The 27316-nt window shown below is 38.4% G+C and overlaps 2 protein-coding genes across 13 annotated transcripts in view; both read left to right on the forward strand.

Annotated features, from left to right (window-relative positions):
- Window positions 1-2130, forward strand: part of SLC9B2 (solute carrier family 9 member B2) — a 50667-nt gene extending 48537 nt beyond the window's left edge. For all 5 annotated transcript variants that reach the window (XM_042984103.1, XM_007080948.3, XM_042984104.1 and 2 more), the window contains one exon: window positions 1727-2130. In XM_042984103.1, coding sequence (XP_042840037.1) covers window positions 1727-1948 — 222 coding nt within the window. In that variant the 3' untranslated portion in view covers window positions 1949-2130. The remainder of the gene's footprint in view (window positions 1-1726) is intronic.
- An 11755-nt stretch (window positions 2131-13885) lies between these two features.
- SLC9B1 (solute carrier family 9 member B1) overlaps window positions 13886-27316 on the forward strand; it is a 72333-nt gene continuing 58902 nt past the window's right edge. Inside the window, exons 1-2 of one of the 8 annotated variants that reach the window (XM_042984108.1) lie at window positions 13892-13997; window positions 22174-22267. Coding sequence is in view for 5 of the 8 variants with exons in the window: in XM_042984114.1 (XP_042840048.1) it covers window positions 13984-13997 (14 nt within the window). In the remaining 3 variants the exon portion in view is untranslated. Of the gene's footprint in view, window positions 14002-22173; window positions 22268-27316 lie in introns of all 8 variants that reach the window. The other 7 variants (XM_042984107.1, XM_042984114.1, XM_042984115.1 and 4 more) reach the window with 7 other exon arrangements.

The raw sequence follows: 27316 nt of genomic DNA on the forward strand, positions 1-27316 counted from the left end.
TAAGAATACTGTGAGGTTAATAGTACAGTAAGTGAAATAGTTTCTCCCTCAGAGTGCCTTCAGCTTCCTCGCTACCTTTGGTAACTTTAGTGGGTAAATATCAAATAATCACTCTAGTAGCTTTGGTATGAAAGATTTGTTTCTAAACATTAACATTTGGAAAATGACACTTTCCTGCTTTCAAAGCCAATTATAAAATAAGGAAACATTATCCAGAACCTGTTGAATAATGTATGTTCTGTGAAGTAAGTATTGTATAAAAAATTTTTTCTCCTCTTGCCACTGCCCAAGAAACAAAACTGTCTTATATGTTTTTTCTACATTAGTGTTTTTCAAACTTTTTTGCTCATGTATACTATAAGAAATATATTTTAAATCACAACTCAGCATATGTACAAGCCCCAAAACACACATGCATACTCACACACACAACAGAAAATTGAAAACTACACATCGTAGTATGTGCACATCTTCTCAAGAATTCTTGAAATGTTGTATTAGTTATGGTACAAGGTAAACTGCAATAACCACGAACCTTCAAATAAATTATCTGGGCATTCCAGAGCTGGCAGCGTGGCTACTACCCTCAGTGTGTGCCTTCCACCCGTGAGTCCACCTAGAGAGCAGTCTACTAATAGCATTTATCACTTCTGCTTGCCTCTCAGTGGCCAGAACTTAGAAACATAGCTTCATCTAGTTGTAAAAAAAACGCTGAAAAAAGTCTCTTTGTACAGTAATTGACCAGCTGAAACTCAAGAGTTTCATTATAGAAGGATAAAGGGGCATTCAGATATTTGCGGGCAATTAGTAGTCTCTGCCATGTGTCTTATGCACACTGATATTTTCTCTTCTGTTTGATTATCCTCCAGGCTAACATTGTTGTGTTCTGTGGAATAAGGGAATAACCAGATCGTTTAATATGTTATTTTGCCATGTGCACTGATAATACTGCATTTTGCCTGTAAAAAAGGAAACAAAAATTGTGTAAGGCTTTTCAAAAGCCAAATCTTAAATAAGACATTTTACCAACTCCCAAGGCAAAAATTAACTAAATACTGAATAACATTAATTTCAAGTTTTGAAGGTGCCTAACATTTTCAAGTTTCATGATGTTTAATAATTAGGCTCTAAAGCAAAACATATTCTTTTGTTTGTTGTTTAAATTTTTTTATATAATTTATTGTCAAATTGGCTAACATACAGTGTATACAGTGTGCTCTTGGTTTTGGGGGTAGATTCCGTGATTCATCGCTTACATACAACATGGGCTTTTATTATTATTGTTGTTATTTAAAACTTCACCATCTTCCAGTATCACTGCATTTTTTCATCTTGTTTTTTTTCTTAATTCAGAATTCTAAAGATAAAAGAATGAGATGACCAGTAACATTCAGCTTTACTCAGGAGGAAGTTAGTATATAAGATCATGTTATAGTTAATTAATATTGTGAGTCTGCGTTTGCCTTTTGTTTTGAAATATATTTGCCTGATACTTTTTGTAACCCTACCTTATGCAAATAGGTACATATGAATCACTATTCTTTCCCCAAGCAAGGACAGGGAGAGTTTTCAGACAAAACTAACTGCAGTATGCTTTGAAGGAAGACTAAGAACTTTCTTAGTTGAGCAAGAGAATAAGCCATTTGTTTTTGCAAATGAGAAAATAATTCACCTTTTTTCTGTGTGCTTGTCTTATGTTTACAATGTTACCTTTAAACTTGTATAGGCTGCCATAGGATCTGTGGCTTTGGACACAGCAAGATCACATGGAGAGAAACAATTGGAAGAATATGGAATGGATGTGTTGACAGTGGCATTTTTGTCCATCCTCATCACAGCCCCAATTGGCAGTCTGCTCATCGGTTTGCTGGGCCCCAGGCTTCTCCAGAAAGCTGAACATCAAAATAAAAATGAAGAAGTTCAGGAAGAGACTTCTGTACAAGTTTAGGGGTGAAGAGAGAGAATGCTGAATATAATGATTAGAAAGCTGCTACCAGAGCTAATTTTATCAACTACCAGAGGCTACTTTATCTAGATGGATATTGAGATATGTAATGTTTAAACCTTAAATGTAATAGAAACAAAAGTGTGGCTATTTCTTTAAAGAGCATTTTCAGCCATTATCCTTTCCATTTGTATGGTAATATTCTACAACTCCAACCTGATTTCTCGACCTTTTTTTTTTTTTAAATAAGTCTTCATCATATATCTTAATTTGTTTAGGGACATATACACTAAAATGTACTACCACAATTTAAGATTAACATGGAAAACATCAAGTGCAGTATCCTATTCTATTAGCCAACAGCTTGTTCTAACTTACTGTAACTGTCATAATTTCATGATTCATAGTCACCTAACCTTTCATGCCTTGACATATTTTTGACTCCTCTTTTCTTTTTTATTTTTAAATACCATAATGCAATCCCCCATTAATTTCTACCCCCACTTTATGCAATTCCCCATCAGTTTTACCCCCACTTTCTGTGCCAATCTGCCTCTACTCCATTTCTACCTCTCTTGCTACCATTCTGTGTAGTATTGTAACTGATTGGTCCCACCAAAATTTCAAGTATGCAGAGTATCTTCATTGGCTCTTCCTCTTGCAGCTATGCACCTAGACAGACCTTATCCTGTCTCCTAGGTGGCAACACAGAGTCTCCCATTTTAGTGGCCCACCTGAGTTTGCCTTCAGGAGTGCCCTGATTCAGCCTTTTCTTATTAAAGGAATAGATTGTGTTAAATGAATAGATTACAAATATTCTGATCCTACCAAGCTGATCTGCATAAAGCCTATCCATTCCTCTCTTGTCCTCAGACTACTGCTCCAGACCCTTTCTCCATGACTTTCACCTCTGTTCAAAACCAACTTAATTTTTATTAAGCTAACATAATATGAAGCCATAATAGCTTCAATTTTTATATCAGCCTGACTTTGGTTACTTTATGGTACTGTGTTTCCTTCTAGTTTTTGCTCTTTATTTGGATTGGATTAATTTATGCCGAAGTTCAGATAAATATTTCAAACTGAACTTCATTGGTTAGATGCACCTTGGTGGTAGCAACATAAACTTAATGCTCATCTGTTCCTCTACTTTTGCAGGCTCCGAAACTGGATTCCTTCAATAAATACTTAGTGGAAGCCTTTGATGACCTAGGCATGTCATCAAAACTATTATTGCTCCTGTCCTTAAGGATCTGACAGTCTAGTAGAGGACACAAATAAGAGATTTCAAAGCAATATGATATGTGCTATGATGCAGAAAATCCAGGAGTGCTGAGGGGCTCATAACAGGAGCACCCTCACAATCCAGGGGTGGTACAGTTCAGGCACAGCTCCCAGACAGAGTAAGGCCTGGGCTAGGATATGGGGGATGCTTAGAACATAGACAGCAAAAGGCATGTGAGGCAAAAGGCTGCTGTAGTTAGTGCTAGGTCCCATGTTCTCCAGTAGTTTTTCTCCAGTAACAGCTTTGAATGCTTGTTAACGTATACAAAATACAATTAGTATAAGTAAATGAGAATGTTGTTATAAATATTCAAGGCTCCAAAGAAGAATTAGAAGTGGAAATTCACAGTACAGAAATGGTGCAAGAGGCCATTTGGCCACTAGCAATAGCCTATGCCATTTTGGAGGGCATAAAACAGGTTCTGTCCTCCCTCTCCTTGGTGGGCAGCCACTATCTAAGTGCCTAAAAATGTCCAGTATGGTCCAGTATGGGCCTATGCAGGGTTTGTAACTGAAGTCTCAGGCTTATCACCACATCATGAGTCACAGCTATTGACTTGGTTGAACTCAGAGTTAACTAGATACAGAGTGTTGACTCAGGCCAACCAAACTTACACCACCCCAACACAGATAGAAACAATTACCCTGACCTCTGAGTTCCTGAAAAAAGGATGTAAGTACCCCATACATACTTCTGTCAAAGCATTTATAATCTTTTTTCAGTTTGTTTACATGCTTGTTTCCTATTACATGAGCTCCTTAGGGGTGGGAGCTTTGTCTTGGTCATCTTTGGATACACAGTACTTTGCACAGGGCATGAAACACAGTAGGCATTTAATAAACTTTCATCGACTGAATCACTGAGGGGATCCTATTCCAATATAGAAAACTACCTGCCAGGGGTGCCTGGGTGGCTCAATTGAGCTTTCAACTCTTGAATTCAGCTCCAGTCATGATCCCAGGGTTGTGGGATCGAGCCCCCACCAGGCTTCATACTGAGTGCTGAGCATGGAGCCTGTTTAAGATTCTCTCTCTCTCTCTCTCTCTCTCTCTCTCTCTCTCTCCCTTTCTACTCCCCATCATGCTCTCTCCCTCTCTAAAAAAAAAAAAAGAGAAAGGAAAACTACCTGCCACATAACAGTTCCGATCTTAGTCTTCTTGATCTATATTATTCTGCTTGGGCGGCTATAACAAAGTACCATAGACTGAGTGACTTAAACAACAGACATTTATTTTCTCATAGTTCCGAAGGATGGAATTCCAACATGAGGGTGCTATCATGATCAGGTTCTGCTGAGGGCTCTCTTCCTACCTCATTTATGGCCTCCTTTTTGCTGTGTCATCATGTGATAGGGAAAGAGATGAGAATGGGTTGGGGGAGGGGGAGTATGTAAGCTCTCTGGTGTCTTTTCTTTCCTCATGACCTCATTTAAATGTAATTACCTCCAAAAGCCCATCTCCACATAGCATCACATTGGGGGTTAAGGCTTCAACATATGAATCTGGGCGGAAAACAGTCCACAGCAAAGGTGTCATACTTCCAAGGCACTGCTAAGAAATCACTATAAGTTCTTGTTCTATGATGTCTTTTTCTTTTCCTAAGGTTGGTGCCATCCATCTCTCCTCTGAGAGGTATTGTTTTTTTAAGAGAGGCTTATTACATTTCAGGTCAAAGTAATTTTCACATTCCAATATTTTCTCTCTGATATTAACTCCAGATAACCTTGATTGAACTTGGATGTCCTCAAAGTTTCCTCAACCATACATTTGCAAATGATCTCATCCTTTACACTCTTTAAAAATACCATTTTTTTCTGATTATAAAATAAGACCTTTTCATTACAGAAAATTTAGAACACAGAAAAGCACAAGGAACAAAACCGAAACTACTCTTAACATAAACATCCATTTTATTTTGATTCTTTTACATTTTACTCTTGCACTTCTAGGAGATGTCTTATTTTCAGAAAGATACATCATCCACTGAATTTGTTGGGTGAAAAGGAACAAACACTTTATATTTGACTTCTGTGAAGATATAGAGATTGAAGAAATTTGTTGTATATGATGAATACTGAGACTTCCAAATAAGCATGTGTTCACCTGTTAATATTAACATATTCATTTTGCAATGAATAAAACAGACAAATCCTTGGAGATTATGGAGATAACCTTGATGGAGATTATGTTTTAAAATCCTTACATACACTCACTCAAAATACACTTATAATATGCTTGCTATGTGCCAGGCATTATGCTCAATGCCAAGAGATACAATGACCAAGATGTGCAAGAGCCCTGTTTCACGGAACTCAAATTCTATTGGGAAATTGACACTGTGGAAAATACAAATACGAATAACACATACTTGCCTTCAAGAATCTTACAAGGAAATAAGATATGTACAAATAGCTGTAATACAAATGAATGATTCAATAGTGTTCTCAGTGGGGAAAATTAAAGGAGGATAAACGTGAATTGGACCTTCAATTTGAATTGATGGATTAATATTAGAGAGTAAGGTGAAGAAGGAAACAACTAGATAAAGGACAAGCATATTGGAAAATTTGAAACAGTAAAGCCTGGTATACAGTAAAAATTTGGCACTTAGGGTTGATAAAAAATTAGTGACAGGTAGGACTAGAAAAGAAAATTGGTAATTAGGGGAGCCTGGGTGGTTCAGTTGGTTAAGTGTGCGACTTCAACTCAGGTCATGATCTCACAGATTGTGAGTTTGAGCCCCTCATCGGGCTCTATGATGACAACTCAGAGCCTGGAGCCTGCTTTGGATTCTGTGTCCCCCTCTGTCTCTGCCCCACCCCTGCTTGCGCTCTCTGTCTTTCAAAAATGAATAAACATTAAAAAAAATTTTATTGGCAATTAAATCATACCAAATAGATCACTGACCACACTTCTATTTCTATTAGTTGACCATCTTTCTATTTATTGCTCCCCGAACTACAGAGAGATTTTTTTTAATATGAAAGTTATTGTCAAATTGGTTTCCATACAACACCCAGTGCTCATCCCAACAGGTACCCTCTTCAATACCCATCACCCACCTCCCCTCCCTCCCACCCCCCGTCAATCCTCAGTTTGTTCTGTTTTTGAGAGTCTCTTATGATTTGGCTCCCTCCCTCTCTAACCTTTAAGTTTCACAGGATCCACATAAGAGTGAAAACATACGGTATCTGTCTTTCTCTATTTGACTTATTTCACTCAGCATAACACTCTCCAGTTCTATCCACGTTGCTACAAAAGGCCATATTTCATTTTTTCTCTTGCCACATAGTATTCCATTGTGTATATAAACTACAATTTCTTTATCCATTCATCAGTTCATGGACATTTAGGCTCTTTCCATAATTTGGCTATTGTTGAAAGTGCTGCTATAAACATTGGGGTACAAGTGCCCCTATGCATCAGTACTCCTGTATCCCTTGGGTAAATTCTTAGCAGAGCTATTGCTGGGTCATAGGGTAGCTCTATTTTTAATTTTTTGAGGAACCTCTACACTGTTTTCCAGAGCAGCTGCACCAGTTTGCATTCCCACCAACAGTGCAAGAGGGTTGCTGTTTCTCCACATCCTTGCCAGCATCTATAGTCTCCTGATTTGTTTATTTTAGCCACTCTGACTGGTGTGAGGTAGTATCTCAGTGTGATTTTGATTTGTATTTCCCTGATGAAGAGCGACATTGAGCATCTTTTCATGTGCCTGTTGGCCATCTGGATGTCTTCTTTAGAGAAGTGTCTATTCATGTCTTCTGCCCATTTCTTCACTGGATTATTTGTTTTTTGGGTGTGGAGTTTGGTGAGCTCTTACAGATTTTGGATACTAGCCCTTTGTCCGATATGTCATTTGCAAATATCTTTTCCCATTCTGTCGGTTGCCTTTTAGTTTTGTTGATTGTTTCCTTTGCAGTGCAGAAGGTTTTTATCTTGATGAGGTCCCAATAGTTCATTTTTGCTTTTAATTCCCTTGCCTTTGGATCAGTTCATCCAGAACTGGATGTTGCTGTCCAGTTCTCCCAGCACCATCTGTTAAAGAGACTGTCTTTTTTCCATTGGATATTCTTTCCTGCTTTGTCAAAGATTAGTTGGCCATACTTTTGTGGGTCTAATTCTGGGGTTTCTATTCTATTCCATTGATCCATGTGTCTGTTTTTGTGCCAATACCATGCTGTCTTGATGATTATAGCTTTGTAGTAGAGGCTAAAGTCTGGGATTGTGATGTCTGCCACTTTGGTCTTCTTCTTCAAAATTACTTTGGCTATTCGGGGTCTTTTGTGGTTCCATACAAATTTTAGGATTGCTTGTTCTAGCTTCGAGAAGAATGCTGGTGCAATTTTGATTGGGATTGCATTGAATGTGTAGGTAGCTTTGGGTAGTATTGACATTTTAACAATATTTATTCTTCCAATCCATGAGCATGGAATGTTCTTCCATTTCTTTATATCTTTTTCAATTTCCTTCATAAGCTTTCTATAGTTTTCAGCATACAGATCTTTTACATCTTTGGTTAGGTTTATTCCTAGGTATTTTATGCTTCTTGGTGCAATTGTGAATGGGATCAGTTTCTTTATTTGTCTTTCTGTTGCTTCATTATTAGTGTATAAGAATGCAACTGATTTCTGTACATTGATTTTTTATCCTATGACTTTGCTGAATTCATGTATCAGTTCTAGCAGACTTTTTTTTTTTAATGTTTATTTATTTTTGAGACAGAGAGAGACAGAGCATGAACGGGGGAGGGGCAGAGAGAGAGGGAGACACAGACTCTGAAGCAGGCTCCAGGCTCTGAGCTGTCAGCACAGAGCCCGACACGGGGCTCGAACCCATGGACCGTGAGATCATGACCTGAGCCGAAGTTGGACGCTTAACCGACTGAGCCACCCAGGCGCCCCAGTTCTAGCAGACTTTTGGTGGAGTTTATCGGGTTTTCCATATATAATATCATGTCATCTGCAAAAAGTGAAAGCTTGACTTCATCTTTGTCAATTTTGATGCCTTTGATTTCCTTTTGTTGTCTGATTGCTGATGCTAGCACTTCCAACACTATGTTAAACAACAGCAGTGAGAGTGGACATTCCTGTCGTGTTCCTGATCTCAGGGGGAAAGCTCTTACTTTTTTCCCCATTGAGGATGATATTAGCTGTGGGCTTTTCATAAATGGCTTCTAAGATGTTTAAGTATGTTCCTTCTATCCCTACTTTCCCAAGGGTTTTTATTAAAAAAGGATGCTGAATTTTGTCAAATGCTTTTTCTGCATCGATTGACAGGATCATATAGTTCTTATCTTTTCTTTTATTAATGTGATGTATCACGTTGATTGATTTGTGAATGTTGAACCAGCCCTGCAGCCCAGGAATGAATCCCACTTGATCTTTGGTGAATAATTCTTTTTATATGCTGTTGAATTCGATTTGCTAGTATCCTATTGAGAATTTTTGCATCCATATTCATCAGGGATATTGGCCTGTAGTTCTCTTTTTTTACGGGGTCTCTGTCTGGTTTAGGAATCAAAGTAACGCTGGCTTCATATAATAAGTCTGCAAATTTTCCTTCCCTTTCAATTTTTTGGAACAGCTTGAGAAGGATAGGTATTATCTCTGCTTTAAATGTCTGGTAGAATTCCCCTGGGAAGCCATCTGGTCCTGGACTCTTATTTGTTGGGAGATTTTTGATAACTGATTCAATTTCTTTGCTTGTTATGGGTGTGTTCAAGTTTTCTATTTCTTCCCGTTTGAGTTTTGGAAGTGTTTGGGTGCTGAGGAATTTGTCCATTTCTTCCAGGTTGTCCAGTTTGTTGGCATATAATTTTTCATAGTATTCCCTGATAATTGCTTGTATCTCTGAGGGATTGGTTGTAATAATTCCATTTTCATTCATGATTTTATCTATTTGGGTCATCTCCCTTTTCTTTTTGAGAAGCCTGGCTAGAAGTTTATCAATTTTGTTTATTTTTTCAAAAAACCATCTCTTGGTTTCATTGATCTGCTCTACAGTTTTTTTAGATTCTATATTGTTTATTTCTGCTCTGATCTTTATTATTTCTCTTCTTCTTCTGGGTTTGGGGTGTCTTTGCTGTTCTGCTTCTATTTCCTTTAGGTGTGCTGTTAGATTTTGTTTTGGGGATTTTTCTTGTTTCTTGAGATAGGCCTGGATTACAATGTATTTTCCTCTCAGGACTGCCTTCGCTGCATCCCAGAGCGTTTGGATTGTTGTATTTTCATTTTCATTTGTTTCCATATATTTTTTAATTTCTTCTCTAATTGCCTGGTTGACCCATTCATTCTTTAGTAGGGTGTTCTTAAACCTCCATGCTTTCGGAGGTTTTCCAGACTTTTTCCTGTGGCTGATTTCAAGCTTCATAACATTGTGGTCTGAAAGTGTGCATGGTATGATCTCAATTCTTGTATACTTATGAAGGGCTGTTTTGTGACCCAGTATGTGATCTATCTTGGAGAAGTTTCCATGTGCACTCAAGAAGAAAGTATATTCTGTTGCTTTGGGATGTAGAGTTCTAAATATATCTGTCAAGTCCATCTGATCCAATGTATCATTCAGGGCCCTTGTTTCTTTATTGATCCTGTGTCTAGATGATCTATCCATTGTTGTAAGTGGAGTATTAAAGTCCCCTGCAATTACCACATTCTTATGATAAGGTTGCTTATGTTTGTGATTAATTGTTTTATAGATTTGGGGGCTCCCATATTCGACACATAGACATTTATAATTGTTAGCTCTTCCTGATGGATAGACCCTGTTATTATTATACAATTCCCTTCTTCATCTCTTGTTACAACCTTTAATTTAAAGTCTAGTGTGTCTGATATAAGTATGGCTACTCCAGCTTTCTTTTGACTTCCAGTAGCATGATAGATAGTTCTCCATCCCCTCACTTTCAATCTGAAGGTGTCCTGAGGTCTAAAATGAGTCTCTTTTAGGCAGAAAATAGATGGGTCTTGTTTTTTTATCCATTCTGATACCATGTGTCTTTTGGTTGGAGCATTTAGTCCATTTACATTCAGTGTTATTATTGAAAGATATGGGTTTAGAGTCATTGTGATGTCTGTATGTTTTATACTTGTAGTGATGTCTCTGGTCCTTTGTGGTCCTTGCAACATTTCACTCACAGAATCCCCCTTAGAGTCTCTTGTAGGGCTGGTTTAGTGGTGACGAATTCCTTCAGTTTTTGTTTGTTTGGGAAGACCTTTATCTCTCCTTCTATTCTGAATGACAGACTTGCTGGATAAAGGAATCTTGGCTGCATATTTTTTTTTTCTGTTCATCACATTGAAGATTTCCTGCCATTCCTTTCTGGCCTGCCAAGTTTCAGTAGATAAGTCTGCCAGTAGTCTTATGGGTCTCCCTTTATATGTTAGAGCGTGTTTATCCCTAGCTGCTTTCAGAATGTTCTCTTTATCCTTGTATTTTGCCAGTGTCACTATGATATGCCATGCAGAAGATCGAGTCAAGTTACATCTGAAGGGAGTTCTCTCTGCCTCTTGGATTTCAATGCCTTTTTCCTTCTCCAGATCAGGGAAGTTCTCAGCTATGATTTGTTCAAGTACACCTTCAGCCCCTTTCTCTCTGTCTTCCTCTTCTGGAATTCCTATTATACAGATATTGTTCCGTTTGATTGCATCACTTAGGTCTCTAATTCTCTCCTCATACTACTGGATATTTTTATCTCTCTTTTTCTCAGCTTCTTCTTGTTCCATAATTTTATCTTCTAATTCACCTATTCTCTCCTCTGCCTCTTCAATGCGAGCTCTGGTCACCTCCATTTTATTTTGCACCTCATTTATAGCAATTTTTAGCTTCTCATGACTATTTCTTAGTCCCTTGATCTCTGTAGCAATAGATTCTCTGCTGTCCTCTATACTTTTTTCAAGCCCAGCGATTAATTTTATGACTACTATTCTAAATTCTTGTTCCATTATATTGCTTAAATCGTTTTTGATCAATTCGCTAGCTGTCGCTACTTCCCGGAGTTTCTTTTGAGGAGAATTCTTCCGTTTCGTCATTTTGGATAGTCCCTGGGGTGGCGCGGAACTGCAGGGCACTTCCCCTGTGGTGTCTGGAGTAACTTGTGTTGGTGGGCTGGGCCGCAGTCAGACCTGATGTCTGTCCCCAGCCCACCACTGGGGCCACAGTCAGAGTGGTGTGTACCTTATCTTCCCCTCTCCCAGGGTCAGGACTCACTGTGGAGTGGTGTGGCCCCTGTCTGGGTTACTTGCACACTGCCAGGCTTGTGGTGCTGCTTTGATGGGATCTGGCATATTAGCCAGGGTGGATCCACAAAGTGCACAGGGGCAGAGGAGCAGGCTCAGCTTATTTTGCCCTTGGTGGTCCCCTGCGGGAGGGGCCCTGCAGCACTGGGAGGGAGGCTGACCCAGTCTGAGGCATGGATCCACAGAAGCACAACATTGGGTGTTTGCACGATGCAAGCAAGTTCGGCGAACTGGTTCCCTTTAGGGTTTTGGCTGGGGGATGGGAGAGGGAGATGGCACTGGCCAGCATCTTTGTTCCCTGCTGAGCTGAGCTCTGTCTTCCAGGGCTCAACACCTCTCCCTCCCGGTGTCCTCTTGCCCTCCCACTCTCCAAGCAGAGCTGTTGACTTATAACATTCCAAGTGCTTGCTAAATCCCGATGGCTGTCAGCACTCACTGCGTCCAGCCCCTCCGCTTTTGCAAATCAGACTCAGGGGCTCTGCCTTGCCAGGCGGGCTGCCCCTCCACCTCCCCGGCTCCCTCCCACCAGTCCATGTAGTGTGCACCACCTCTTGGCCCTTCCTACCCTCTTCTGTGGGCCTCTTGTCTATGCTTTGCTCTGGAGAGTCCATTCTGCTCATCTTCTGGCAGTTTTCTGGGTTATTTAGGCAGGTGTGGGTGGAATCTAAGTGATCAGCAGGACGAGGACGAGGTGAGCCCAGTGTTCTCCTACGCCACCATCTTCCTTGTTTTTCTCCCAGAGCGATTTATATAGAAGATATTTTTCAGCTATTTTTGTCATATCAAATTTAGTGAAAAATGCTGTCATTAATAAGGTCATCCTTTTTCCTCAAAAGTGTTTTGCTCTCAATGGCATGGTTGCAAATATAACTGACTTATTTTTTTAAGTTTCTATTAAGTTTTTACAAGAGAAGACATCGGTGTTTTTTAGATGTTTTTTAAACCATTATTAAATTTTCATCATGTTATCTTCAAATAAATGAAGGACATAGTTTTTGAAATGTTTCAGAACGTTTATTTCTATATGAATAACTTATGTAGTTCTTTCCAACAGGTAGGAATTGCTTCATGCCATTTTAGGAGCAAATAATACAGGTTTAGTGGACTAAGCCAAATTAAATCTGGCTTGAGCCTTCTGTTCCAATTAGAACAGAACTTGTTTATGTGTCCTCCATCCTCCTTAGATGGACCCTAAAGCACTAATCTCTCCAGTATTTCACTGCATCTGGAGCACAGAGCAGTGCCCTGTTCAGACTCTTCTCAAAAGCCTTTCTTCCCAGCTCTACCATTTGTAGAGCTTTGCACCAGTATCCTGCTTTTCCCTTCCCTACCATGAGAACAAAGCATTTCCCTAACCCTACTATCACAGAAATCTTACCTACTCTCCTGAAACAAGGCAGAAAATAACTTTGAATCTTTTTTGAGATGTCTACATCATGCTAAAGGTGAAGGAGAGTTTTTTTATTTGATCACCCAAGAAAGAGTTGTAATTTAAATCATATCCTGAGCAATAAGAAAAGGAGAAAGAAAACAGTCCTAACCAAAAACTTGAGAAAAAAACACATAGGCAAAAAAGGATACGGTGTGTGCAAGGACCAAAGTTGTTTGCGGTATGGGGAGCAAAGTTAGAAAAGGGCAGTTTGTCTCTATAAGACGTTTATAATTCTTATTGGAGAAATAAGAGTTGTTTTTCGTCTATTATTTAAGAAGCTTGCAGAGTCCATTAGAGGAGCCTCAGAACTAAGAACCCAAAGCTTCTGGGGGCCCACTCTCAACTGCTTTTATTTGTTTCATATGAAGGTCTCCACATAAGAGCTCATGTGGAAAAAAACACAAAGGTTTTATGCTGATAACAGGACATTTGAGTGTTTATTTGTACCGAGCCCTGTTCCAGACACTTGTCATGTAGTCGCACCACCGCCAACCATGTCCTTTACAGAAGAGAAAACTGCAGCTCAGGGAAGCTATGTATTTGCCTGTAGTTCCGTAGCTATAAAGTGGCAGTGCTGACATTTGAGTCCAGTCTTAACCCCAGAGACTATTCTCTTTTACAACTGTATTATATTTAAGTTGACTTAAGGGGACACTGATGTGAGTTGACAAGTCATTTCTGACACGTGCAGCCCCTGGCGCTGCTTTTTGGCTTAAAGACCCTGTGATGTCAACTCTGTACCTGGACTTTGACAACGCAATAAGTCATCATTCACAAGAGACGTGGGAAGGAAAGGGTCGAAGCACACCACGCCGTCGCCGGGAACCCCCAAACCCGAGCCTTCGCAGGGCAGAGCAGCCGGCAGTCCGCTTAAACGCGGGGCCTCCATTAGCCCCGCCCTGCTGCTGCCAGCCCCGCCCAGACCCCACCCAGACCCCGCCCCGCTGCCCTTGGCTGAGCCGGCGGCCATTAGTCTGGCCCCAGCACCCGCGCGGAGTTCGTGCCCTGGCGGCTTTTCCCCCAGAGCGGCGCGTGGTCTACGCGGCAGTTGCTGGGCGCCAGGACCGCTCCCGGGGTAGCGAGGGATGCTGAAGGAATTGTAGGTATGGTCCATTTTTCTCAACAACTCTCACCCTTTCCAGGCCCTTGGGCACTGGCCCCTCATCCTGTGCCGTCCTTCCCTTCCTGTAGGCCCGTGGAGCTCCTTTCCTCCCGCTTCAGGAGCAGACGTGGGCTCCTTTGTCAGAAGCTGGGGAAACAGCCACAGACCTTTTTTCTCTCCTCCCCCTGACTCGTTTCTTTACTCCCTCATCCCACATCGCTGTCTTCTTTATTCTCTCCCTTCCTTCTCTGTTCCTTTCATTTTACAGATAACTCGCAAGAAAAAAGATCTGTCAGTCAAGACTGACTGCAAAATTAGTTTTATTAAGGGTAGACTGTTGTCCAAAGGGTGAATATGTGCAAATGAACTTTAACGTGCTCCCGTGACCGGACGTGTGTTCCAGGATTGGTAGCTGATCCTGGGAAGGCTTTCCTCCCTAACCTACCCACCTCTCAGTTCCCCCTCCCCAGCCTGTTTCTGTTGGCTTTATTACACTGGACAAGCCCTTTAGCTCAATGCTTTTGAAGAGACTAAGAGCAACTGTTGTACAGGTACCATGTGTCCAGTATACAGCATTCAGGAGTTACAAGAGCGCTGCAGGCCCATACCAGGTCCCTGAAAAATTAGATGGAGAGGAGCAATTGACGTGGGTATTCCCTAATTCTCCATAAGCGTAAATAAAATTGTAATTTGTGCAAGAGCAGTGTGGAAAGTTAACACTTGTTACTATCTCAGCTAAAGAATTCATGACCCCAAAGGGTTTAGTCACTATGTGCTTATGAAGAGCGCATTCCTATTTATTGCCTTCTGTGAATACCAAAATGTATATTAGCCATTTTTATCAGTTGGCTGTCTCTTGTCATGAGCTCCTGCCCGTTACCTAACAAGAGGGAAGAGGCAAGTGCAATAATAGTACCATCTAAAGTAACATGTTTATGGTACATCTCATGTTGTACATTATTTTCATATTTTCACTAAACAGATTTAATAGTACCTGGAGCTTAGTATAATATACATTCAGTAAATATTTGTTGAAGAGACGAATGGATGAGATCCTCAAGGAGCCATGCCTTATTCGTTTTTGTATTCCCTGCACCCAGAGCTAAGTCTAGCACTAGCAAGTCTGCAAATATGAGAGATCAGATAGAGTGAGTGATTCACTCAGGAACAGGCATTCATTAAATATCTCTAGGAAATCTGTTTTGCCAGTTATTCTGAATACAATGGTAAGAAAGACTGGCAAGATTCCTATTCTCATGGAACTTAAGATTTAGTGAGCAAAGCAACGAGATAGGAATGCGGAAATTTTGGATAATGTTAAGTGTAGTCAAGAAGTAAAACAGTATGAAGTGAGAGAGACTGGGGAAGAGGTCGTCTTAGATTGATTGGTTAAGGAAGGGCTCTCTGAAGACCTGACATGTGCTAACACCTCAGTGATCTAAAAAAAAAAAAAAAAAAACAAAAAAAAACAAAAAACAAAAAAAAAAAACACAGAAATAGTAGGATCAAAGCATTGAAGTTAAATGGAATTCCAATTGCAAAAATTCTACAGTAGGAAAGAGCTTGACTCTTTCAAGGAACACCATAAAGACTGCTCTAGCTTCAGTGTGGATTAAGTGGTACAACTTGACCTTGAAGAGATAGGGGCCAAATCATACAGGGCTTTGAATAGGTCATGAGGATCTACCCATAGAATAAGTTTGGAATTCATTTAAAGCATGATGATAAACCAGCAGGAAGTTCTCCTGGAAGGGAGTAATATAATCTGATATTCATTGAAAATAGATGTGTTCTGCCTGTTATGTGGTTAATTGATCATAGGGTTGGTGACAAGATTAGTAGCAGAAGACGATTGTGATCCAGGAAGGAATGACAATAGTTTGGGCTAACATAGTATAGAAGTGGATGGATATAAGGTATATTTGGGGCAGAACCTACAGATTTGGTGATGTTATGAATGTAGGGGATGAGAAAAAAAGAGAATCTCCTATGTTTTTGTCTTGAATTTGAGTGGATGGTTGTGACATTTACCAAATGAAAAAGACTAAAGAAGAAAAAGTACCTGTGTGTGTGTGTGTTTATGTACATTGGGAAGGGGCTGTTTTTATTTTGTTCACCTAAAATTTGATCTATGCTTATTAGAAATCTAAAGTAAATCTGGTGTCTTGAGTTCTGTGTAAGGAACCAAAGATACAAAATTGAGGAACATCAGCATGTAGAAAAAACTATCTGGATAAAGTGTATTCATAGAGAGGATTCCAATGATTAGAGGTAAAGCAGAAGAAAAGAAGCAAGCAAAGGAATTGGGTAAGGAGTAGCCAGTGAAGTAGGAAGAAAATCCAAAGAGTGCGGTGACTTAAAAGTCAAGACAACAAAGCACGGCCAGTGCTATTGAAACACGTTGAAAAGTCAAATAAAGATATCTGATCATTGGATTTTGACAACATGTAGTGGTTATGTGTCTTGACAAGAACGATGAAGAGAAAATGTAATGTGAAGAATAGATACAGCACTATAGACATCTCAAGATACTTCAGGAAGAAGAGCTGAGAAATGTAGATAATAGAGGAGTATGCGGAGTCAAAGTAGAATTCTCAAAGATAGGGACACTTAAGTATGTTTCTAGGCTAATGGGAATTATTCAGCAGAGAAGAAGAAAATTATAGTATAAGAGAGAATGTGTATATTTTAGGAGTGAAGTCTTTGAGAAAACAAGAGGGAATGGGATCCAGGGAATATGTAGCAGTGTTGGCTCAGGAACATGAACATAAAATTTGTAGTAATAAGAAGAAAGGCAGTGAGTATAGGTAGAGATGCAGATAGATGAGTAGATCTAGTGATCTCAGGAAAGAGTTTCTGCCTGATAGTGATTCTCTTTTTCTCAATAAAATAGAAAGTCTGAGGCAAGATCAGTAAGGAGAGAGAAGAAAGAATGTTTGGGTAGGAAGAGAAGGAATAAAATAGTCATTTTAGAGAATGGAAGGAAATCATTTGTCTTAGTCTGTTTGGGCTGCTGCAACAAAATAGCATAGACTAGGTGGCTTATAAGCAATTTTATTTCTCATAGTTGTGGAGGCTGGGAAGTCTGAGATCAAGGTGCTGGAAGATTCAGTGTCTGGTGAGAGCCCTATTTCTGATTAATAGAAAGCCAAAAGGGATTAGGGAGCTCCCAAGAACTCTTATTAAGAGCACTAATCCCATTCCTAAGGGTTCTGTCCTCATGACATAATCATCTACCAAAGACCCCCTACCTCCTAATGCCATCACATTGGAGGATAGGATTTCAACATATGAGTTGTGAGGGGACACAAATATTCATCTATAGCAATACTACAGAAGCATAGTAGCATAGCTAGGCAGGATCAAGTGCCCATTTGAGATTTGTAGCCTTGTAAGTGGGTAGCTGAGATAGGGTGGAGGAAAAGATCATAAGAGCCAAGGAGATCAAGGAGCCATAAGACCATAAGGATTGGCTTACCTGGATATTCTAGTGGCTAAGTGAGATCTTCAACCTAAATATCCTGACTGCCCACTCAGTAGGTTACAGTTTTCCTGAGAAATAGCTCATAGCATTGCTCTTTTGTGCCACTTATCCTTCCAGTTGACATAAAAAAATAAAAATAAAAAATTGTGATCTGATTTATTTTTTGATCCATATATCCAAATTCTAGATAGGCTGCTGCTTTTGTCTCTCTTATTCCTTTAATATTTAATTTTTTTGGCTTGTTTTCTTTGTGAATTTTTTTTAACCACTTCCATCAATATGTGTTTATTAAATTGCAAAAGCCTACCTCTTAAGTGGGAAAGTAAAGATGAAAGATAAAATTTGGAAATCCTGTTGCCTGTAGAGCTGGGATGACCAGTAATAGGGAAACCTGATTGATCTGTATTCACGCTAATAATAATAATAATAATGATGATAATAATAGCATTGGGGTAACCTTTTACATTTTGTGCTATGTTTTTATTTTCTCGTATCTCATTTGATTTTATAACTACCTTTTTCAGATGAGGAAACTGAGGCTCAAAGAGGTTAAGGGTCTTGACCAAGGCCACATACCGAGTAAGTGGCAGAATTATTAACCACAGAGTTCTGACAAAAATCCCATGGTTGTTTTTTGTTTGTTTTTTGGGTTTTTTGGTTGTTCTTTTTTTTACTATAGTGGTTTGTTTCTTTGCTTTTTACACTCTATTATATCCAAAGTGATATCCAAAAAACAAAAAACTCTGCTAGGTAGAAAGTAATGGCTGGCTAGAGGCCTTTTACAGTTTAAAAACTTTTTGTTTGTGTTTAAAATTCAGCAGTTAATGAGATTAGATAATTACCTGCCATCTACTGTGTTAGGTAGAGAACTCAGAAATGATTACAAAATCAGCACTGATTTAATCCAGTAGGGAAATGCATGGAAATGCAAGTCACTAAGTAGCATTTCTTGGGCCCTTTCCAACATACTATATATGCTTCCACAATACCCTGTATCGACTAAATTCTATATACAAAGGAAAATGAATACAGTACCAGTTATATGGTGGGCTCTTGCTGAATATTTGTCAAATAAAAGAATGATGATAGTTAAACCAGTAATTATAAATATAACATAATAATATAATTATAATAGTTAAACCAGTATTTATAATTATAATTAAAATAGTTAAATCAATAATTGCTTCCACAATACCCGGTATCGACTAAATTCTATATACAAAAGAAAATGAATACAGTACCAGTTATATGGTGGGCTCTTGCTGAATATTTGTCAAATAAAAAATGATGAAGGTTAAACCAGTAATTATAATAGTGGGATACAGGCTGTGATAAGGGATGGATGCTATGATAAGGATGCATCTTAGAGAAACTTCTAAAGGAAGGACTTCTAAACTGATAGAGTTAGTTGTGCAAAAAATGGGGGTTTAGGGTTGGAAAACAGCATACAAAATGAATAGTCTCAGAGATATGAGGCTTGGCAAGTTTTAAGAACTAAAATAGCATGGCTGAAGTTTAAAAAATGAGGAGATAGACAGGAACAAGGTTAGCCCTTATTAAAGGGAGCTCTGTAATATGAGTTTAAGGAGCTTGGACTTTTTTCTTCTATGGGAAGCCATTGAAGAATGTTAGGCAGGAAGTTGCTGTAATCATGCTACATTTTAGTTTATGCTGCATTGTGGAGATTACAAGCAGAGGACCAAGACTGGACATGGGGAGAACAGTTGGAAGGCCGTTACAGGGTGTATGTGAAAAAGTGCTTATGGCCTGGGCTGGCACAGTGGCAATTTATACTGAGAGAAAGTGGACAAAATTTTCAATTATTTAGGAGCTTGTATTAACATGATTTAGTAACTCACTGAATGTCAGTAGGAAAAGAGAAGGAATGAGTTCTCAGTTTCTAATTTCAGCAAGTAGGTGGATGGTGGTTTCATTCTCTGAGATAGGAAATTCTCTGAAGAAGGAATAGATTTAGTGGGGGAAGCTCTTGAGTTCAGTTGTACATATATTGAGTTTAAGATGCTTGTAAAGACCATGAAGTAGAGATATCCAATAAGTTGTTAAATACACTACTTAGAATCTCAACAGAGCTTCTCTAGGCCAGACTCATCAGCATATTGGACATAATTGGAGCCATGAGAGTAAAAGAAGTCTCTTAAGAAATGTATATAGAGAAGAGGGCATAGGGAAGAATGCTGAGCAACCCCAACTTTCAAAGGATGGATAGATGAAAAGAAGACCAAGGACAACCAGAGAGAGAGAATGAAGGTAGAACAAGTGACAAAGTGATGTAAGAATTCAAAAAGGGAAGACGACTTCTAGTTTTGTGCTGTACCTTGCAGGAAGTTCTATTGGAATGACCCTTAAGCAATAGGTATGATTTACAAAGAAGAAATGCAGTGGGAAGGTATTCCAAGCAAAGAAAACAAAAATGCACAGGAGAACAATTAGTAGTTCAATATGACTGAAATGTAGGGTCAAGAGGACTAGAGAGAAAGCCATGATGGTTTGATGCCATTTTGTGGAAAACCATGGATTCTGGGTAAGTTGTTGGTAACTTTATTATTTGGTGAGAAAAACCATTGTAGTGGGGCTAACAAAAAGTCAAGGATATAAATCATGCTCTGAACCCTGGAATACCTTACTATTTTATTGTGGAAACAAGATCTAGGCATCTGAAAAGAATAAAAATTCAAGATAACACCTGATTAATGAGAACAAACACTAACTCCCATAGGAATTTTAACAGTGGCAAAGTCAATTTGAATTGGAGTACTAGTTTAGCCCAGATTTGTATTGTCCTGATTAAATAATATGCCAGCTAGTCATTATCTTTAAAAAAAAAAAAAAAAAAAAAAAAAAAGCCAAGCAAAAAAACCCTGATCTAATTTGAATGCTCTGTATAAAGAATATTCTCCTTGTGGATATAGCTTTCAAATTCATCTGTTTGGAAAGGCTTACATTATAGTTTTTACTTAATGGTCTTTGATGTACACTCACAAAGACTTCTTTGTATGAAGGACAACACGAGTTCCAAAGATCCTAAAGCAATACATATAAGCAGATAATGATGCATATGTTTTACCAAACATTCATGTAATAAATACACGTTAAATGACCATTATATGTCAGTAATGCATAGTGGCTCGGAGCATGGACTACATATTGAAACACACATGAATTCAAATCCCAGCTCTGCTTTCAATGGAAGGAGACAAGTTGCAATCTCACTTAGAATAGTTTATACTTACCTCTGTAAGTATTCTGATTTTTGAAAGAAATTCCAGTTATGTATCCAATTTTAACACTACTATCAAACTTAATTGTTATTTCTTAAATCTTCTGGGGAGAGAGATGAGAAATGATTTTAAAGTATGTAGCTAAACCACTGCGTGAATTATCCATATTTAAGGACTATTCTTTGGCCATAAATTTTGCTGAATGATATATGATATATTCACTAGATGTCGCCATTGCACAACATTGCTTCAAAATGATAAACCCAAAGAACAGTGTATAGTAACAAGAGCACACACCAGAGAAAGACAATTAATTTCTGTTATGTGATATACATACATACACACACACATACATACATGATATTTATATAAGATGTGTAATTCCCAAGCAACATGTGTTGGTATTCTTTCACGCCGTTTCTTAGTAGGTCCATAAGAGAATAGAAAGCAAGAAAGAAAACTGATAAAAACCTTAGATCATCTAACATCTTTCGTCTCTACCTCATTTTATAAATTTGAAAATGAGGTACAGGGAGATGAAGTGACAAGAAATTTACTCAGTGCTATGTGGCAGATTAAAAGCAGGAAGCTTAGAATTCCCAATTCTATAATACAACACTGTTTCTATTACTAATATTTACAGTCAAAGAAACATTCTAATAAAACTAGAACTTCTAAATCCATCAAAATTTTCCACTGCTCTATTTTTTTTTAATTTGTGTGGTTTTTTTTTTTAAGTTTATTTATTTACTTTGAGATAGTGAGAGAGAGAGAGAGAGAGCACATGATTGGGAAGGGGCAGAAAGAGAAGGAGAGAGAGAATCCTAAGCAGTCTCTGCACTGTCAGTGCAGAACCCAATGCAGGGCTTGAACTCACAAAGTGAGATCATGATCTGAGCCAAAATCAAGAGTCAGACACTTAACCAACTGAGAAACCCAGGCACCCCAAATTTTCCACTACTGTAAAAGCAAAGTTTAGCAATATGACAACAGTTCCTATTTATAATAAAAATTATTAATTGATTACCATAGCTTTTGCTATGAACTATACAAATATCTTACTTTATCCCCATGATAGCAAGATATGTGGCACATATTTATTTATTTCTGCCTTATTCCAAATGAGATTTTTAAGAACCTTATTGAAATAAATAATAGCCTAAAAATTTAAAAAGAAATTGAGGTGATCATAAATATAAGATACTAAAATATAAACCACTTTGAAGTCTTCTGTTTGTTAGTGTACAAAAAGCATGCCCTGATGTCTAGTAAAATCAAACTTGATGGACTTGTCTCAAATTGTATCCTGCTTTCTCTAGCTGTAAGTGTAAAGTAAGAAAAGTAGATAGTACTATGCTCATTAAAAGATGACAAGATACTATAATTTCCCCAAGATCGTACAACTAGTGTATTTCTGATTTCAAAGCCCTCATTCTTTCCATTATGCCAGCTATCCAGACGTATAATGAGAGGACTCGTACCAGAATACAGTCACTGTAATCCTTAGACACCTGGATTACCACAATTACTTCTGATATATACAGGTAGGCTTTTGCTTATATCAAATTTATTTCACATAATTGCACAGAGCTGTTGACAAGATTTTTTCTGTCAAGAAATTGACTCCTAAGAATGTTATTAGGAGAACTACATTTTAAATTATAAAATTTGTATTATATTAAGGAAATCGACTTTTGAAAATTTGATTATGTAATAGATAAAGAGGTCCTAGGGGAAGCAAGAAGTCCAAAGGAAAATAGAAGGAGATATCTAGATCAAAGAGGAAAGGAGATAAGCACAGTGTTAAAAAAAAAAAAAGAGAGAGAGAGAAGAGGGCAATAGGGAGAGAGTTAAGGGTTAAATACCCTGCCTAGCCTGCTTCTGATCCCTACATTACTCAAGTATCTGGATATTCTTCCTTACCTTCCTCCATTTTTGTATCAAAAATCTATCCTAGCCAGGGTCCTACCTAGTTCTTCAAAACTTCTACTCTTTAGTCTTTTTCTATAGGAACAGAACCTTTTACTAAGTTGTCCTGTTGATTTCCTGCCTGTCTTTGCAGCATAATCATTAAGGATCTTCGTCATTCTATAATTTGCTTCCTTTTTCATAATGTATTTGTAAAGCCTGTTCTTGGTGTTGGCAATCTTACTCTTCTACAAAAGATGCCTTTTTTTGTTAACATCCAGAAATATTTTTGGTTTTGTTGTCATTTTGAATATCTGGCATTTAAAATTCTCAGTTCACTCAATATTTATTCCACACATATTTCTTGAGGGCCTACCATGTGGTAGGCACTATGTAGATCAAGGGTAAAACCAGATATTGTCCCTCTCTTTTGTGGAGCATATAGCCTTCCAGTTCCCTCCAAGATGTAATAGGTCTACTGCAACCTCTTTTTTTTTACTGCTCACAATAAAAAAACTCTGGGCAAAATGTGAAGAGCAACTACCTGAGATCGAAAAGTAAACAAAAGGAGGTGGATTGTGGAGAGTCAAAACCACACGGTGAATTTCTTTTGCTCTTGCAGCTTTGACCTGAAGACAGGCTTCAGTGATAAAACCATGCAAGGACAGCACAGAAGGTTAAAAGTACAATAGGAAACCTATTTTTATGGCCTGAAGATCTGGGAAAATGGACTCTATCATTTGAAGAGAATGTGAAGAATCCTTGTTGTTGTTGTTGTTTTCCTTTTGTGGTTTTTTTCCCAAGGGCAGGCCCTATTTATGACATTATGGGCAGCTATAACTCAGAGGAAAAAACCCCATCTTCTGACCAGAGAAACCAGGGAAAGAGACTTTGAGAGATATAGCAGGGTACAGATTTAGGAGAGGGAAAAGCTGGAGAATGAGGTTCCTTAGTTCTGTATATGAACACAACAAGATGCCTTGGGTCACCTCCAGCTGTGCATGCAGGAGACAGGCCTAAAGCAGCATTGCAAGGGCTTTAAGAACTAAAGTAAGATAAAGAATTTTTAATTTAAAATAAATATGGAGGGAAAAAACACTGCTCAAGTCACAGAATAACCCCTGAGTGGTTCATGCTGGAACACACCCAAAACCGCAAAGCAAAGGCTTTGAAAACAAATGAGATTGGAACCAGTGCCCACAGAAAGTAAGAGAGAGCTTATGATCTGCACCTGAACAAGTTGATTACCTACTGAGACAAACAAATTTAAATATTTTTCATAGGATTTTAACAGGACCCAGAGTCTACACAGCAAAATGTCAAGGATATACTCCAAAAGTACTTGACATATGAAGAACTAGGAAATGAATGTCTTACGAGAAAAGAAAATCAATAGATGCCAATCCAAAATGACACAGATATTGGAATTATCAGACAGAGGTTAAAGCAGCTATTATTGTAACTGTTTCGTTGTGGTAAACTATGATTGTAATGAATGGGAAGATACACATTAATAGCAGAAAAATAGAAACTAAAGAAACAAAAAGTTTCAAACTAAAAAATACAGTATCTGAAATAAAAATTAACTGGATAGACTCAACAGCAGAATGGAAATGAATGAGGGAAAATCAGTGAACTTGATAGATAAATAGAAACTATCTTATCTGAGGAAGAGAATGGGATAAAGAGATTGAAAAACAAAATGAGAAGAAAATTGAAAAATAAAATGGGCACTATTATGGAGTCTATAGCCTAATGAGGCTAACACATTAAACAATCACTAATGGATACACAATTACAAACTGAGATAAATGTTCTGAAGAAAATGATCAAGATACTGTAAGAGCATATAATAACTGGACCTGACTTAGCTAGGGGCAGAGGTGATGTCATAAATATTTCTCTGAGGATATGTTCCTTGAGCAGAAGGATGAAAAGGAGTTAACCAAATGAAAGGGAGATGGTGGTAGAGAGTGTTTCAAATTAGAGAGAAAAGTAAGTGTTAAGGCCCTACAGAAGGAACCTAACAATTTCAGGGAACTGAAAAAAACAGAGTGGCTAAGAGTGGGGGGAAAATGGATGGGCAATGGTATGAATTAGGCTAGAGAGGGAGCCAGGGACCACATTGTGCAGAATCCTATAGGTCATTGCAATGGACCAAATGTGTCTCTCCCCAAATTCATATATTGAAACTTTTTTAAAGTTTATTTATTTTTGGAGAGAGAGAGCATGTGAGCAGGGTAGAGACAGAAAGAGGGAGAGGGAGAATCCCAAGCAGGTTCCTTGCTGTGAGCGCAGAGCCCTAATCAAGGCTTGATCTTAAGAACCATGAGGTCATGACCTGAGCCAAAATCAAAAATTGGATGCTTAACCAACTGAGCCAGCCAGATGTGCCCATATATTGAAATCTTAACCCTCAATATGATAGTATTAGGAGGTGGGACCTTTGGAAGTTCCATGAAAGTAGATTCCTTATAAAGGGATTAATACCCTTATAAAAGCAACCAACCCCAGGGAGCTCTCTGCCTCACGTTTTGCCATGGGAGGATATAACAGAAGTTGGCAGTCTGTTGCCTGGAAGAAGACTTTCCACCCTACTTGCTGAGACCTTGATTTTGGATGTGCAACCTCCAGAATTGTGAGGAATAAATTTCTGTTATTTATAAGCCACCCAGTCTGTGGTGCTTTGTTGTGGTAATCTGAACTAAGACAATTGTGTTAAGTATTTTTGTCTATATCCTAAAGCCAGTGAACTGGTAGAGGATTGAGAGATGGAAACTTCAGGATTCCCAACTTTTAACAATTGAGAAGGATGATCCTGTAAAGGAGACAGGGAAGGAATAAGAAGAAAGGTATGGGGGCAGGGAGGGGGAGATATGAGAGAGTGGTTTAACAAGAACCAAAAGAAGAGTGTTTTATCATGTCATGTGGTCACTTGGAGATTACTAATGATTTTTGCTAGAACTGTTTTTTTGGAGTGAAAGGAATAGAATCTTCAACTAGAGAACAATGAGGGGTGAGTAGTTCATGGAGAAAAAAAGACTGAGAACTGCTGACTCTCCAAAAAGTTTATTGGTAAAGGAACAGAGACAGACGGGGCAGTAACTAAATGGGCAGATGGGTTTCTGGGAAACTTTTATTAAGATGAACTCATTTAAAAGTCATTGGGAAGGATCTGGTTAAAAGGAAGTACAAGGGGAGAGATAGTTGGTACAGGCAGAGAAGGATCATTGATAGTATAAAATTCTTGAGAATATAGGAAGGAATATAATCTAAAATGCACATGCTCTGATTGCCTTAGGAGGAGGGACACTTCCTTTAAGAAGAGAGGAAGCTAGATTTATATATGGAAATTGGAGGTAAGGTTATCTACTGAGAATTAAGGGGAATATGTGGAGGATCTATGGTTTGAGAAGAGTGGAAAAGGTTTGGAATAGTCGTTGGGGAAAATGAGTTGACAGAATGTATATGTTGGGTTTGGTCCATTTTAAAGGCCCACTAGAGGCTGTTGGTTATGAATTTATAGTGATGCCAGGTTTCTCTAGTGTAACTTTCTATGGCAGTATTCAGTTGCTCATATAAGTGAATCAAAATATGAGATAATAGGTCAGTGCAGGATCAAGATTTTTCTAAAAAGGTACAATAGTAACCATATTTCAGGAGACTAGGATATTAGTAATATTTTGGAGATGGTAGATCACACATCAAATACAAAAGGAAGTAATGAGGGAAAGGGCTAAAGTCTGAACTAAAAGTATCATTGCACTACACATCCTGATGTTAAAGATTAATTGGTAGGGATGAAGCAAATGCAATTGAACAAGCAAACTGAAAGAAGATAAGGTAATATTTTTACAAGTAGATGTTTGAATTAGTGATTATTGATTATAGAACATTTCAGATTATGGAAAGGTCTAGTATGGCCTTTCCTTTATTGGAAAGGAAGTAAAGAACTGAGGAACCAAGGTAGTAGCTGAATTATCCAAGTGTATGTTTAAGACTCACAAGCATTACAAATTTGAGGTGCTCATGCTTTTGGTGAATAATGGAAAGGGACCAAGATGAGGTCAGTAAATTACAGAGATTAGAAGAGAGAGAAGGTGGTGTTGTCAAATTACACAAGTTTCAAAGCAGCAAGGTTTTTAAAATTAATGTTTAGTGGGGCACCTGAGTGGCTCAGTTGGTTGAGTGTCCGACTTCGGCTCAGGCCGTGATCTCTCAGTTCATGAGTTTGAGCCCCATATCAGGCTCTGTGCTGACAGCTTGGAGCCTGGAGCCTGCTTCGGATTCTGTGTCTTCCTCTCTCTCTGCCCCTCCCCTGCTCATGCTCTGTCTCTCAAAAATAAATAAACATTTAAAAAAAATTTTTTAATAATAATAATGTTTAGAAATAGCAGTAGGGTGTCAGAAAGAATGGTAGCAAATAAACAGATATTATGTAAGAGAACCATAGGGAAAGAAGTGTCCTTAAGGGAAGTGCTTGGTTTCAGATAGAACACAGAATTTGAGAAAATGCTCTGAAAATAGGTTGAAAATGTAAGAGGCTGAGAGTTTGATAATAGTCTAGCAGAAGTTCCAGAGTACTCAGTGAAGGGGCTTGGGAGGTGAGGGGCATGTAGAAGGCAGGATGACAGGCAATGAAATGATGGCTAGGGATTGTAACACTTTTATAAATTGATTTCCTA

Source organism: Panthera tigris, chromosome B1, assembly GCF_018350195.1.
Source record: "Panthera tigris isolate Pti1 chromosome B1, P.tigris_Pti1_mat1.1, whole genome shotgun sequence".
Taxonomy (NCBI): Eukaryota; Metazoa; Chordata; class Mammalia; order Carnivora; family Felidae; genus Panthera; species Panthera tigris.